This window comes from Protomyctophum parallelum (genome assembly GCF_964188405.1).
Source record: "Protomyctophum parallelum genome assembly, chromosome: 23".
NCBI classification, from domain to species: Eukaryota; Metazoa; Chordata; class Actinopteri; order Myctophiformes; family Myctophidae; genus Protomyctophum; species Protomyctophum parallelum.
The window spans coordinates 26873433-26889428 of record NC_139715.1 but is presented as its reverse complement, the minus strand read 5'-3'; the positions used below and the strand labels follow the sequence as shown (position 1 = coordinate 26889428).

The 15996-nt window shown below is 50.4% G+C and overlaps 1 protein-coding gene across 3 annotated transcripts in view; it reads left to right on the top strand.

Annotated features, from left to right (window-relative positions):
* The window catches only part of xirp2a (xin actin binding repeat containing 2a), an 81353-nt gene extending 66978 nt beyond the window's left edge, over nt 1-14375 (top strand). For 2 of the 3 annotated variants that reach the window (XM_083758533.1, XM_083758531.1), the window contains 4 exons: nt 1320-1426; nt 1947-11901; nt 13764-13900; nt 14236-14375. In XM_083758533.1, the coding sequence (XP_083614659.1) occupies nt 1320-1426; nt 1947-11901; nt 13764-13861 (10160 nt within the window). In that variant the 3' untranslated portion in view covers nt 13862-13900; nt 14236-14375. The remainder of the gene's footprint in view (nt 1-1319; nt 1427-1946; nt 11902-13763; nt 13901-14235) is intronic. The other variant, XM_083758532.1, reaches the window with a different exon arrangement.
* The last annotated feature ends 1621 nt before the right edge of the window (nt 14376-15996 follow it).

Sequence of the window (15996 nt, the reverse complement as noted above, 5' to 3'; positions counted from 1 at the left end):
CAGTATCAATACTGCAATGTAGAACTACACCGTTAACTAAGTAGAATTCAGAATTTACTTGAGTACAAAAGTATTGGCATCAAAATGTAGGCTACTTAAAGTACGAAAAGTAGAACGTAGTATTTATGCAGAATGTCTCATTGCAGGTTTTCAAATATATACAAATATTTAGAAAATAGCAGATCTACAGGCTCACAATGCATCACATTGTGAGCTTGTGAGGCTATTTTCAAATGGCCAATTTTTGTTTTTTTATATAGGGCTGAAGTGGTTAATGCATGTTTTGTAATCAAAATCCAAATCTACAAAGTAACTAGTAACTATAAAGCTGTCAAATAAATAGTGGAGTAAAAATACAATATTTACCTCTGAGATGTAGTGGAGTAGAAGTAAAAGTATTGGAAATTTGCAAATATAGCATAACCCATTCTGACCGGGCACCCATTTTGGTGTTGGCATCATGTTATGCTTTAGCTATTGAAAAATAGCAGATCTACAAGCTCATATCGCGCCACCGAGTGGCGCGATACGAGCTTGTAGGTCTGCTATTTTTGAAAAATCGAAGAGCGACTGACATTTTTTTGAATCTGATCTCAGGTCAGAATGGGTTCATCAGACCCAGTGTGTGTCCGGCGGAAACCTCGTATGAATCTGATCTCAGGTCAGAATGGGATAAAGAGTCCTATGTAGGCTATAATATAAGCGTAGGGAATTAATTGACAGCACCAGTGATTCTGCTTTTCAGTGCATAGCAGTGAGTCTAATCAGGGATAACTGAGGAAGCTACAATATTGGAGAGTGGAAATTGGGCAATCACAGCTGCATGGTTTTTGGAAAATGAAAACTACTCAGCTTTTTAATGAAATGATTTTATTTCCCTTTCCAATCCCCCCTGAGCTTCCCTTTTTCTGTGAATGACTTAACCCATTAAGACCTGGAACGTACTTTAGCTTTTGAAAAATAGCAGATGTACCCGCTCATAGCGCCCTACGTCCGTCCTTGTAGATCTGCTAGTTTTGAAAAATAATGGAAATGTGTGTGCAATTCTTTTAAGATTATATTCTTTCACAGCGAACATTTTTAACTCATTATCTTTGCTTCTGGGGCTCCCTAAAACAAAATAGTTTGAGATGGGGGTCTGACTCTGCAGCCAAATAAATGTCATTCTGGGGGTCCTGGACATGAAAAGGTTTGAGAACCACTGGCACAGAAACATAGGTTTTTCAGAAAACTGATTCAGAAGACATTTGTAGAATCTGCAGGTCTCCGGTCTTAATGACTTAATGAGGCAGTCTTGGTCTTCTTTGTGTTTAATTTAGTCACAGTCATCGGAGGAGGAGAGGACCCACCAAAGGTTTCCATGCAGGCTTTGAAGCAACAGTACGAGAAAAGCGTGGAGGAGGCCGCACCAAGCAAGCAAATTAAGGTAATGAATGTTTGTCTGTTTATCCAAATGGAAGATATTATGGTGATTTCATTAAGTTGAGATGAGGCCGCATCAGAATCATCAAAGCCTGGAAATTGGGCGCGCTAGGAAGTGGCCGTGCATACATTTGGAATTGGATGAAAGGCCCTATAGACGAGGGTGTGTGTGAGGTTTTTCATGAATTAAATAAAAAGGAAATTGTGCCTAAATCCTCCTTTAGACACACGTCGGGCTATTGCTGTAAGCTCACATATTCCAGGCTCTGCTAATACTTACTGTATGAATATTAACTGGGCTCTCGTGTTTATGTTTTGAGAGAGTTTTCCGTCCACTGACCAAACTATGAGTTATGTTTAAGGTGGATTCCTCTTTCCTTCTTTCCGTCATCAGTCACTCTGCTCATATTCAATATTTTTCTAAACTCTATTCAACCCTTTTCTATGCTGTACGTTATCTAACTGCAACACAACTTTCCTTGCCCTCTCTCCTTTTCACAACGCTGCTCGTGAATCTACTCTAGATTGACGTGGATTACAGCCAGTTTCAGTGGGAGCCTGTTAACCAGTCGTCCAAAGGTTCCTCCACCATGACCAGCCATGAAACCTCGTCCACCGTCAAAACGGCCACTGCCTCTTCATCGGCTGTGGTGTCGGCAGCATCCGCCTGTGAGACTGGGGTGCACTTCCCTCCCCCGCCCGCAGACTTACTGCCGGTGCCCCAGGAGGCTCCCACAGAGTGCTGTGTCTCTCCCCAGCCGACCGACTCAGCCTCTCAGCAGAAACACACCATCGACAAGGAGCAGTACTTCAAGCAGAGGAGCATGGCCGAGCTCAAGCGGCTCTACAAGCACATCCACCCGGACGTCCGCAAAAACCTGGAAACTGACTTCTTGAGCCAGGTCACGGAGGGGGAACGGGCTCACTTTGAGAGTGAGGAGGCCGTCGGGAGGGATGTGCAACAAGCGTGCTACGTGTTTGAGAGCGAGGGAAGCGGTGGCATGAGCCCCGACCGGTGCCTGAGCCCTGACAGAGAGTACCTGGAGTGGGACGAGATCCTGAAAGGGGAAGTGCAGTCCATGCGCTGGATGTTTGAAAACAAACCGCTGGATAGCATTAAGGATGAGATTCCGGATGAGGATGAGGTGGGGAACATCGGCCAGCAGGAAATCATTGCTGGCAAAGATGTCCGATACACGGCGTGGATGTTCGAGACTCAGCCTATGGACGTTCTGGGGACAGAGACTCCCGATTCCACGGAGCAGACAAGAAAACAGGCGGAGCTCGCCAGGGGAGACGTCCGCACCGCCACCTGGCTGTTTGAGACGCAGCCGCTCGACTATCTGAACAAGATCTACCAAGAGGATGAGCAGACACAGGAAATCATCGTGGCGAAAGACATCACAGGGGGCGACGTTAAAACGGCCCGGTACCTGTTTGAAACCCAGCATCTGGATTCCCTCGGCAAAATGGAAACCATCGAAGAGAGCCACTTCCTGAACCTGAAATCAGAGCTGGAGGAGATCAAAGGGGAGGTGAAGATGACCACCCGCATGTTCGAGACGCAGCCCATGTGCGTCATCCGAGGAGATTCGGGGGAGATGCTGGAAATCACCACCATCCGCCGGGAGGAGACCGAGAAAGGGGACGTGAAGACTTCGCGCTGGATGTTTGAGACGCAGCCTCTGGACATGATCAGCAAAGATCCGTCCCAGGTGAAGCTGATCTGTGGAGTGTCCATGGAGGATGACGCCAAAGGGGGCGTGAACAAGGGCAGGTGGCTCTTTGAAACCAAGACCCTGGATACCATCAACCAGGAGGAATGGGGAAACACCAGGAGGCAGAAGGAAGAAGTGATCGGAGCTGACGTCCGGAGGCACTGTCTGGTTTTTGAGACCCAACCAATGGACACATTGAAAGACAACGCCAATGCCAGGCCTTTGCCCTCTGCGGAGGTCGTCGGTGGTGACGTGCGGTCTGCGAAGCACCTGTTTGAAACCGTGCCCATGGAAAACCTGAAGGATCTAGCTGAGGTAGGGAAGCTTCAAAAGACAGTTGCTTCCGAAGAGGAAAAGGGTGACGTGAGGCATCAAAAATGGGTGTTTGAAAGCCAGCCGCTTGAAAACATAAGGGACGAGAAAAAGGAATACACCCGGACGGTGAACATGGAGACTCTCGACAAAGGAGATGTAACAAACTACAAGGAGAGGTTTGAAACCATGGACTTAAGCAAATGTGAGGGGACACAGAAAATACAAGTTGAGGGTGTTACGAGTGGATATGTCAAATCCAACAAGGATCTCTTTGAATCCACGCCCATGTATGCAATGCAAGATAGCTCTGGCCATTACCACGAGGTGAAAACGGTGAGGCGCGAAGAGATCGTGAAGGGAGACGTGCGGAGCTGCAGGTGGATGTTTGAGACGCGTCCCATCGACGAGTTTGACGAGAGCGTCGATAAGTTTCAGATCATAAAAGGCATATCGAAACAGGAGATTGAGTCGGGGGACGTGAAGACGGCCAAGTGGCTCTTTGAAACCCAGCCGCTCGACGGCATCAAATTCTTCAGCAATTTTGAAGACGAACAGCACAAAGCAAAGGAAGACATGCAGATCGAGAAGGGAGACGTGAAAACGTGCAGGTGGCTCTTTGAGACGCAGCCCATGGACGTGCTCCACGAAAGGGAGAAGAGCGAGACCGACGTGATGAAGGAAGTGCAAAAGGGTGACGTCAAAACGTGCACGTGGCTCTTTGAGACCCAGACACTGGATAACATCCGTGACCACACAGAGTCAGAGACCGAGACCATCCTGAAGACCTGCACCGTGAAGCAGGAGGACGTGCATGGGAAGGACGTGCGCCTGGCTCGCTTCCTCTTCGAAACCGAGAACCTCGAGAACCTCACGGGCGACGACACTGCCGGATCCTTCAGGAGAGTCACGGAAATCGACATCCAGTCCGGCGACGTGTCCAGGATGAAGTTCATCTTCGAGAATCGTTCCACCGACATCATGAGCTCCACCTCCGAGCAGACGATGCTGAAGCTGAAGACGGAAAAGGCGGAGGACATCCAGAAAGGAAACGTGGTCAACTGTACCTGGATGTTTGAGAATCAGTCGATCGATGCCATCCGCGACGACGAAGCGGAGGCGAGGGAAAGCCGCACGGTGACAGACGTGCAGGGAGGCAACGTTGACAAAGGCCGGTTCATCTTTGAGACATACTCTCTTGATCAAATTCAACGGGAGTCCACCGATATTTCAAAACTCACCAGCACCATCCGGGAGGAGATAGAGAGGGGCGACGTAAGGAACTACACCATGATGTTTGAGACACAGCCACTCTATGCCATCTGTGACAAAGATGGCCACTACCATGAAGTAACCACCGTTACCAAGGAAGAAATCATGAGTGGAGATGTAGTCGGGGCTCGGTGGTTGTTCGAAACCAAGCCTCTGGATTCAATCAGAGATTCAGAGGAGGTATATGTAATTAAAGCAGTGACTGAGGAAGGCATAGAGAAAGGAGACGTTAGCTCTGCCAGGTGGAGGTTTGAGACCCAGCCTCTGGACGAGATTGCAGAGGACATGAAAGTGAGATCCAAAATGGTGGACGACATCAAAGGCGGCGACGTTAAGACAAACAAGCAACGTTTCGAGACGGACGAGACGTCTCACAAGTACGTCAGGACGGTCAGCGTGAGTGAAATCCAAAAGGGAGACGTGAGGTCGGCCACATGGATGTTTGAAACACGCACGATGGATCAGATTCACTGCGAAGGCGCCGAGTACGATGACATGGAGAAAGTGACAAAAGAGGAGGTGATGAAAGGGGACGTCAAGCAGTCAGTGTGGCTCTTTGAGAAGCAGCCTCTGGACACGATCAAAGAGACAGAGGGAACAGACTGCATGGTCCAGAGGGAGGAGATCCCCAAAGCCAACGTGAAGACGACAACTTGGCAGTTTGAAACAAACGGCCACCAATTTAACGAGACGAGCAACGTGGAGAAGACTGAAATAATTGGCAAAAGCATAAAGGAGACACTCGAGGAGCTTTACTGTCGGAAAATGGTCGATTCGCAGGGAATACTCATTGAGGCAGACGAGATAGGCGACATCAGAATGGCCAAATATAAGCTGCTGAACCAGGAGGCGCCACAGATCCAAAAGGAGGAAGTCATCAGGGGGGATTTAAATAACATCATGGTGAACCTCCTCAACCGGCGGGACGCTGCAGAAAAGGGCATTACTGTTGACGAGGAGGAGAGGGGCAACATCACCACCACGGTGAAGCAGCTGTTCCACCAGGAGAAGGGAACCAACAAGGAGAAGGAGGAGATTATCCGGGGGGACATTCAAGAGGCCATAAGCAACCTGCTCAAGGAGGAGGGCTCCTCCAGGCGCGGCATTCTCATCCAAGAGGACGAGAAGGGCGACGTGCGGATGACCATCTACTCCCTGCTGAATAAAGACCAGGGAGGCGGCCAGGAGAAAGAGGACGTCGCGCAGGGCAGCAACGTCGTCAACAGAACGCTGCACAGGCTCCTGTCCAACACGGACGCAGAGAAGTCGACAAAGATCCGCGTGGCAGACACGGAGAGAGGCAACGTGAGCTTTTATTCCACCTGCATCGAGTCTGGAGCGTTGGATTACCTCAAACAACTTCAGTACGACGACGAGGCACAAGAGGGGAAGACGGAGAAAGAGTGCATCATCGGCGGGGACGTTGAAGAGACCAAGAGCATCCTCAGGAAGAACCAGCACCAGATCGGACGCACGGTGGCCGAGGACGACATCTTGCCCGGCGACGTGCACAACACAGTCCAGGTGTTCATGACGGAGCCCGCCGTCACCTACAGGAACCTGGAGAAGAGAGACATCGTCAAGGGGGACCTGAGGGCGACCCTGCATTCGCTGACGCAGGCTGCCAATCAGGCGGTGGTGGTGGAGAAGGAGGAGGTGGTCAAGGGAGACATCCCCACGACGCTGAGGTCTCTGGAGGAGGCCCAGCGTCAGGCCAAGGAGCTGGAGAAGCCAGAGATCGTCCGAGGAGACATCTCCATGACACTGAGGTCTCTGGAGGAGGCGCAGCATCAGGCCAAGGAGCTGGAGAAGCCAGAGATTGTCCGAGGAGACATCAGGGGAGCGCTGGAGTCGCTGGAGAAATCCACCGCGACCAAAGCGGAAGCGACCGTGGACGATTTGGTTCCGGGAGACATCAAGAGCACCCTGAAATCCCTGGAGGAGTGCACGCAAGCGGTGAAAGGCATGGACAAGGAGGAAATCGTCAAGGGAGACATTTACACGGCCATGCAGAATTTACACGAGGTGTCGACTGAGAGAAAGGTCTACCAGCATCAGGCGAGTGAGCAGGGCGATGTCAGGGGCACCATCCAGATATTACTGGAACCCTCTACCTCCCCGAGGATGCAACGCCGGGGGAGCATGGAAGGAGACGTGAAAACCTCCATAAAGTCGCTCTACGAGGGACAGGAGACATCGCAAATGGAGAAAGAGGAAGTTTTAAAGGGTGACGTTCAAGGCACAATCAAGTGCCTAATGCAGAAAAAGCAATATTCAAATCCAAAGCGCATGTATGGTCACAAGAAGGCAAAGGTGACTGCGAGGAATCCATTACCCCCGAAGCAAGTGGAGCAAAGCAAAGCAAAGCAAGTGGAGCATGAAAGCACACATGCGACTAAGAATGAGAGTGTAACAGTCAATCCGGCCCCCGCTGTGCGAAACCTCCCTCAGGGTGCTGAGTCACAGTGGCACGCGCAGCAGAGGTGCACGGAGAGCAAAGTGGTGAGAATGAACGTAACCCAGGAGGAGCATGCTGCGCTCACTGCAGTCAAAACAGAAAACACACCCGAGGCCCCACAGCAGCCCAACACCAAAGAGCAGAGTGTGAAACAGAAAACGCCACCCCCGCAGAAAGCACAGACACCTAAGCCCGCAATCATGAAACAGAAGCAGAGCAATAACGAACACATGGAGACGAAAGTGGTCGACGCGAACGCGACAAAAGAGGCGCAGAGCACGTCACAGATGCACGTTTCCTCTGCCACGCAAGGCCATGAGTCCATGATCACCAAGAAGAAACAGGCTAGCAATAATGAGCAATTGGAGAAAAAAGTGATGAATATGAACGTGACAAAAGAGGCGCACGGCGCATCACAGATGCATGTCTCCTCCGCCAACCAAAGCCATGAGTCCATGATCACAAAGAAGAAACAGGATAGCAATAACGAGCAAACAGAAAATAAAGTGACTAATGTGAACGTGGCAAAAGAGGCGCACGGCGCATCACAGATGCATGTCTCCTCCGCCAACCAAAGCCATGAGTCCATGATCACGAAGAAGAAACAGGCTAGCAATAACGAGCAAACAGAAAATAAAGTGACTAATGTGAACGTGGCAAAAGAGGCGCAACATGCATCACAGATGCACGTTTCCTCAACAAGGCAAAGCCACGAGATGAAGACAATCAGGCAGGTGCAAACCACGGTAATGGAGCAGACTGTCGTGCACAATCAAAGTGTGACGACGTCTGAGCACATGGCGGCCTCCCAGAAGCAAAGCATCTCGGCGGTCACGGGAGACAAGGGCGCCACCGCTGCGCAAAATCTAAACATCAAACACATCAAGAGTGTCAACCGTAACCTCGACATGAAAGGGAAAGGCGGCATCATGACCAAAAAGGGCAAGCCCGAGATTCACTTCCCCCCACCTCCGCCCACCTCGCCCCCTCCGCGCTCCGAGTCCGAGTTCTCCCTTCCCCCGCCTCCGTCGCCCGTGGGGGAGAGCCCTCTGCCCCCCGTCCTGAGGCAAGACAATGACCTCCCCCCTCCACCTCCACCCCCGCCGCCGCCGCCCGTCGAGCCTGAGGTGGAGTTTTTCCCCTCTCCTCCACCCCCAGATTTCCTCCCCCCGCCTCCCTCACAGCAGGAGCTCAACGCCATGCCTCAGCCTCCGTCCGACAAGCCGGGCAAACCCGTCAGCAGGCCCATGTTCAAAGTCCCCATAAAGCCACCTGAGCCAGCCAAGCAGCCGATGCAGGTTAAACCCAAATGGCAGAGAAAACAACCCACACCTCCACCTCCTCCCCCTCCCCCTCTTGCAGAGCCAGTGGCCGTGTCAGCTGATATTAAAGAGGACACTTCAGTCCAGGGAGTGAAAAGGGAAGTGACTAAACAGGCAGACAGTCTGCTTCAGTCGGAGTCGCGTTCAATGGCGGCGGCTGTGACAAAAATACCATCGGCGGCACAGACTCGGCAAGACGAAATGCCACAGCCACGCAAAAAACCCTTTGCCTTCAAACTGCCCCCGCCTGAGGATGTTGCTGCGCCGAAGCCCAAAGCATATGCTCGCAAATTCAAAACCCCCCTCATGCTTGCAGAGGAGAGATACCGTCTACAGAGGGTGGAAAGTGAGGAAAAAGAGAAAAATATAGTTATTACTCCCACTTCTCCTCCGCCTGCTAATATGCAAGCGCATGCACCATCCTTCATCACCAGCACTGAGCCGTCTGCAGCGCAGACAGCTGAGAGAGAAGAGACTGCAGCAGCAGCAGCCGCACAAATTATGGTTGAAAAATCTAAAATCATTACCAAAGACACAATGTCAGCACAAGAGACATCAGCAAAGAAAACCGCCCCCAACCTCCCTTTGAGCAAGCCTTTTATCTCTGTGGTAAATAGAAAATCAGCCCCCGGATCACCAAATATTAACTTAGATAATAAAAAGCACTTGGCCAGCGAGCACTCTGCTTCAGTTTGCACAGAAAAAGCGCTCGCCTCCTCCGATAACGTCGCAGCCAGTCAAACGATGTCTTTGGATGGGAGTCACGGTGCCTCTGTCTCGGTCGCAGAGGCTTGCCGTGAGGCCTCCTCTGTGACTAAATTCCAGTCAAGTTCCAGGGTGGTCACTTCCGTGGCGACTGAGCAGCAGCAGGTTGCTACGAAATCAAGCTCCAAGTCTCTCACTGCCACACAGAGTGCTGTCCAGGGAAATGTAAATCTCCAAAGTCAGCCTGCGGTCACAGTGAAAGCAGAGGAGCAGAGGAATATTAATGTGGCTCTCACCCAGGAGGGGAAAAAGGCTCCCTCCCAGCCCACTAAAATTCCAAAGGTTACTCCAAGTTTCAAGGTGAAAACCTTCAAGATGCCAACAGAGAAAACACAGGAGAAATGTGATACTGAGGGACAAAAGGAGACTGTGAAAAGTGAATTAGATTTACAGCTGGGCAGTGATAATATTTCACAGACAAGTGAAACGAGAGGCGTTCAGGAAAGCAGCCAGGTGACCGTGACGAGGAGTGAGGTGAAAATGGACGTGAAAGAAAAAGAGGAGAAACGTCATATAATGGCTCCGCCGATGAAGGGAGCTAAATTGGAGGTGCAGGTGAAAAACACAAAGAAGATGTCAAAGACAGAAAATGACGTAAAGCAGACCTCTTCAATTAACGTAATGCCTAAAGACTCAAAGACAATGCCTACGGTGGCTCCTCAAGGACAGGGCCACGTGTCTGTCTCGCTCGGTCAGCAGAGCGTGAAGGCAGAGCACAGTCACAGGCACGAGGAGCTGATGGTGGCGGAGAGCATGGTTCAGCACAGTTCCCACAAGCAGGAAACGGTCCAGATGCACAAACAGAAGGTGACGGTTTCAAACCAGCAGCAAAAAGCAACGGAGACTGCCAAAATGCAGGCAGTGGCGGGAAAACCTAAAGGTGAGCCCGAGGAGGGATTGATGAGAGACACCGGCAAACAACACACCCACGCAGAAGGAGCACAGCTTATTGTGGAGACCACAGTCACAGAGAAATCCCAATTAATGCAAAAGCTCGTCGTTCAAATAAAAGAGCTTCAGGGCACTCCGAGCAAAATTGACTCAAATGCTGTCAGGACGATTATTGTTGAGCTCCCTGACTGGATGATGGGGCAAGAGGAGAGAAGTAATTTGAGCCAAATTGCTCTTCTGCAAAGTAAGAAAAAGTTAAAAGAGATGCTCGTCTATTTGAGGAATGTCGCTCAGACAAAGCTCACTTCTTTCGAAGAAAGTGCGACAGCCATGGCACAAACGCAGGACAAAGAGGTGTTGCTCCCAGTCGCACCACCACCCACAACGCCGCCGTTGCTCCCAAAACCTGACAAAAAAGCATTCAGCGGCTCCACCGCCAATAAGATATCTAAAATAAGCATTGGCTCCGCTAGGGTGGAGACGCAGAAGAAGCAGGTTGAGGAGAGAAAAGCTTGTCACGAGGAGCTGAGCGAGGCCACGAACATCGAACAGAGGGTGTCCTCCCCGCTGATGAGCATCCGCACCCCGTCGCCCACCTTCATCAGCATCGAGTCGGTGCGGAGGTTGGACTCCCCTCTCTGCGTGACCCCCTCCCCTCCGCCGTACAGGTCCGTGGGCACACCTCCCCCGCCCCCCCGCAAGACCTACACCCCTATGTCTCACTTCAGCCGCGCCACGCCCTCTCCCACCATGAGCCGCCGGACCACCGTGCCGAAACCCCCACAGGTCGCGACCCCTCCGCCTCCCATGCCCGTGCCGGTCGAGTTTTTTGCAGAGCTGGCTGCCGAACGGGAGCTGTCGTCCCCGATGAGTGAGACGGAAATCAACATGGAGGCCTCAGGCTCTGAGCAGGACGTGATGGACGTGTCAGAAATGGTGGACTCCATGAAGAGCGTCAGAGATAAGAAGTCCTTCTTTGAGGAGGCCCAGAGGGCAGAGGTCAACCGGATGTACATGAGAAAGGACCCCATCGACATTCCGGAGCGACTCAGTGCCGAACTAGAAGAGGTGCCAGAAACGGTGCACGTAGATTTGCTGAAGGAAGATCTCCCCAGGGTCGACCTGTCGAGGCTGGTCAACCGATTCGAATCCCCGAAACCGAAGGTTTACACCCGGAAAGACCCCATCGTGATTTCCGAGCGGCTCGAGGGAGACGCGGACGACGAAGAGGAAGAGGAGGCGGAACCCAAAGCTCCGAAGGGCGAGGACATCACCACGTTCAACGTGAAGGCCATAAAGGACGTGTTCGAGACGGGCGAGCACGGCTCCCAGGCCGCCCGCGAGCTGCGGGAGCAGATCGAGAGACGGGAGTCGTCCGAACCGACGGTGACGGGGCACTCGGAAACGACGTCCGTCACGGAGCATTTCTCCGGCGTGGACGACCACGGAAACTTCTTTCAGGGCGTGATGAGTGAGAGCGGCAGCCACGCCGAGAGCTCTGCGCTCCTCCGCGGGAACCCTCCGTCGTACGCCGACGTGGTGAAGGGGAGTGACCTGGTGCCCCCGGGGCCGGACGCCTCCGCCGAAGACCTGCTGAGGAGCTTCCAGCAGTCGTGGGCCGAGAGCCAGGGCGTGTTCCAGAACCTGGGCTTCAGCCAGGTCACGTCGGAGCAGAGGACGACGTCGTCGTCGTCGCATGTCGTCACAACGTCACACCACCAGCAGGAGTCTGTCGTGACGGGTAAACGGCGTGCAGCATGAGGAATCTAACTGAGTGACGGTGTGTTTAACATGCTTATTGTGTGTGTGCGTCAACTACACGTTTGCGAACTATACGATATCAGCTGCACTTTGGACACACAAACGCATGCACGCACACACACACACACACACACACACACACACACACACACACACACACACACACACTGTTGTTGCGACTGTCTTCGAAAACGTACTAATCCTTCTGCTATCCAATATACTTGTTTAGTGTCTTCTCTTCAACCCAACATTTGTATTAAAGTCGTTTTTCTTTCTCTTACCTAATCCGGCCTAAAGCCTGAATTGTCCTTCAGTTGTGCCCGGTGTCACACACCGAAAATAGCTAATACCCAAGCTCACCACGGGTCACACTGTGATGCTTTGTGAGCCTGTGGTTCTGCTCGTTTTGGTGAGTGACACTGTACTGCAAATCTGACATGACTCTAACTCTAATCCCTGAATCACTTACTGATTGTAATTCTGACTAAAAAGGATTAAACAAGCATTTATCATGTGAGGACCAGGAAAATTATCCTCACAATGTCTGTTTCCAAACTTTTACTTTACTTGTGGGGACGTTTGACCCTCAGTCACAAGTGTACTATACGCACACGCACACGCACACACACACACACACACACACACACACACACACACACACACACAAGCACAAGAATAATTTACTCTTTAAAGTATGCGTATGTATAAGGTGCTTAATTTTCTTTCATGGTCTTCTCATCGACTTTTCTTTATTTAAAACATTTATTTCAATAGCTGCTTATATCTGCCCTAAGTAGTATTATACAATCTTCCAAGACTATAAACACAGTATACTCGTTAATCCCTTAATTGTAATGTGTGGTGTGAGGCTTGGTGTCAACAAGGATTAACAACATATTGCTCTAATTTTGTAATGCTTGGTTGCGTGTGTGACATTATTGTTTTTCTTGGAACAGACTGTTGACTTGATTCCCAAGGGGGGGCACTCAAACTTTGGATGCATGCCAGGATTAGGCATCAAGGGGGCTTTAACAAGGTTTTCCCTAGAAAGGAAGGTGGGGTGGGGGGGTTGATATGTTGTTCTCTAAGAAAGCACAAAAGCCTTTTTTTCCCCACAGGCTCTCAGATTGTAATCGTTCATATTGTTGTCAAATTGGGGGAATTAACCAACTGTTCATGAGAAAGTGGGCTTCAACAAATCAGGGCATTAGAAACAATAATATGGCATTATATATTTTTAGTAGTTATTTTTTAGAAGTAGACATCGGCCCCTTATTTATTCAGATGATGCCAATAATATTTCTCATGTTCCCTTCATAAACAGCAGTCGCATTATACCCCATTCTGACCTGAGATCAGATTCATACGAGGTTTCCGCCGGACACACACTGGTCTGATGAACCCATTCTGACCTGAGATCAGATTCTAGAAATGTCAGTCGCTCTTCGATTTTTCAAAAATAGCAGACCTACAAGCTCGTATCGCGCCACTCGGTGGCGCGATATGAGCTTGTAGATCTGCTATTTTTCAATAGCTAAAGCATAACATGATGCCGACACCAAAATGGGTGCCCGTTCAGAATGGGTTAAGAACATTCAAATGGGTTTCACCGACAATCTGCATTGCTAAGTGTGCTGGTAGATAATTTTAACTGTATACTTAACAGCATGTTGAGTTCAAGTGTTACTGAAAATGATTGCATTTCAAGAAGAGAAAATGCTGTGCGGTGTGCCACCATATTACTTTGCTGAATCATTGCTCTCATCTTTGACATAATAATTTCTAAAAGAGAGTTCATAACAAACAACAAACTGACATGTATATATGTCTTATCTTCCATAGCAGAAAATCAGAGTTCCAGAGTCCGAAATGTGCACGGCGTGCCGGAAGAGGGTGTACCCCATGGAATCGCTGACCGCAGACAAACAAAACTTCCATAAAACCTGCTTCCGCTGTGAGCACTGCAAAGGCACACTAAGGTAAAACTATTTCACTGCACCGCTATTTTTATTTTACACGTTGTACTGTACTTTAACCCATTCTGAACGGGCACCCATTTTGGTGTCAGCATCATGTTATGCTTTAGCTATTAAAAAATAGCAGATCTACAAGCTCATATCGCGCCACCGAGTGGCGCGATACGAGCTTGTAGGTCTGCTATTTTTGAAAAATCGAAGAGCGACTGACATTTCTAGAATCTGATCTCAGGTCAGAATGGGTTAATCAGACCAGTGTGTGTCCAGTGGAAACCTCGTATGAATCTGATCTCAGGTCAGAATGGGTTAATACAAATCTGTGCTGTTATCTTTCACAGCCTCGGCAACTATGCCTCTCTCCATGGACAGATGTACTGCAAGCCACACTTCAAACAACTATTCAAGTCCAAAGGCAATTACGACGAAGGATTTGGACAGAAACCACACAAAGAGTTATGGAACACTAAGAACCAGCAGAACCCGAGTGAAAAGTCAAAAATAAAATCACCGGCACTCGAAAAGAAAGTTATGGATTCCAGAAGTCCCACTGCTCAGAGCAGCGCCGTCCCAACGAAGGGAGATACATCAGCTGTACATGACAATGAAACAGGCAAATCCCAACAGCCCAGTAAGGTTTCTGCCATGTGGCCGCCACAAACGGACTCCGCAAAGAAACCATTCAGCATGGAAGAGGAATTGATGTCGGCTAAACCTGAATGGCCCCCTCAGGAGAGTCCGGCACAGAAGGATGTAGACGAAGCTCAACGTCAGCCTGTCGAGCCTACAGCAAAAGAGCAAGATAGTCCAGCTGCCAAAGCAGTGAATGGTATCCAGGAACATGTCCCGGTGCAGGAGAGCCCTGCTGTCGTGGATAATGTGAAGCCCAAGGAGACTGAAGCAGTTGAGGCACCAGCTAATGTCCCTCCTCCCCCTGAAGAGCCCAAAGAGTCAAACCGTGTCATGGAAGTTGACAGCAAATCAGATGCAGAAGGAAAACCAAAAGAGAAAAGCGCTGCCAATGGCGCCGGCACAACGGAGAGTGCAGAAAAGACTGAGAAGGCTGAAGTCGATGGAGCAAAGGAGAGAGCAGAAGCGACTCTCGGCACAAGGAGAGTGCTGTTGGCGCTCTCCTTTCACGGTGTGAAAGACAGTGCAGATGCGACTGCAAAGGCAAACTGTAATGGCGCGCAGGAGAGTTTAGAAGCGACTGGGAAGGCCGAACAAGAAAGTGGAAAAGTGCATGAGGAAGTGAAAGTAAACGGGCACAACGGAAGTGCACCGGGTGAGAGTGTGAGCCGGGAGGAATCTCAGAAAGCAAGTGATGAGAGCGTCAACAATGGAGAGCCTGTAAAAGTCACGGTAATAGATGGGGAGACACCAGCAGAGCCGGTTGTGGATGCAAACACAAATAACAACAACAGTAATATGCAGTCACTGCTTGACCGTAAAACACTGCTTCAGGGGCTCGACGAGGTCAAAGGAGATGAAACTCTGCTGCTTTGCTTCTCAGAATCGACGCCAGCAGCGTGCTTTCTGCAAGGTGATCAGCATTACGAGGAATGCAAATGGATGCCAAGTGACGTGCTGCGATTGGCACAAAGGGAGGATGCGTTTGTGCCAGCTGGTGCCAAATCGCCGGAAGCCACAGACTACCACTCAGACACAGACATCTTCACAGAGGGTGCCGAGGGAACGTTCCCCTTTGAAGGCCAGGCCGCCGGGCCAATAACGATTGGCACGTCAAGCTTCCTTGAGGACATATTCGCTGACCTCAGCCTGCGGGGCTCCAGCCTCCTGTCCGATTTGAAGTCAGACATCTTTGGTCAGCCCGTTTCGGAGTCGGGGCTCGACGACCGCTTGGATTTTGGAACCGAGTTGCAGCAGGGACGCACAGAAACGCCCGGGCGCATCATGTGGGAAATGAACAATGACAGCGATGGTTTTCTTGCAAACGTCAGCACACGAAGAAGGGACAGCGCGTCTCTGTGGACAGAGGATGACGCATCCCTGACCGTGGAGGAACAGATTAAGAGAAACAGATACTATGATGAGGACGATGATGACGACACCTGCAACTCCTAAATTTTTCTCAGGGCCTG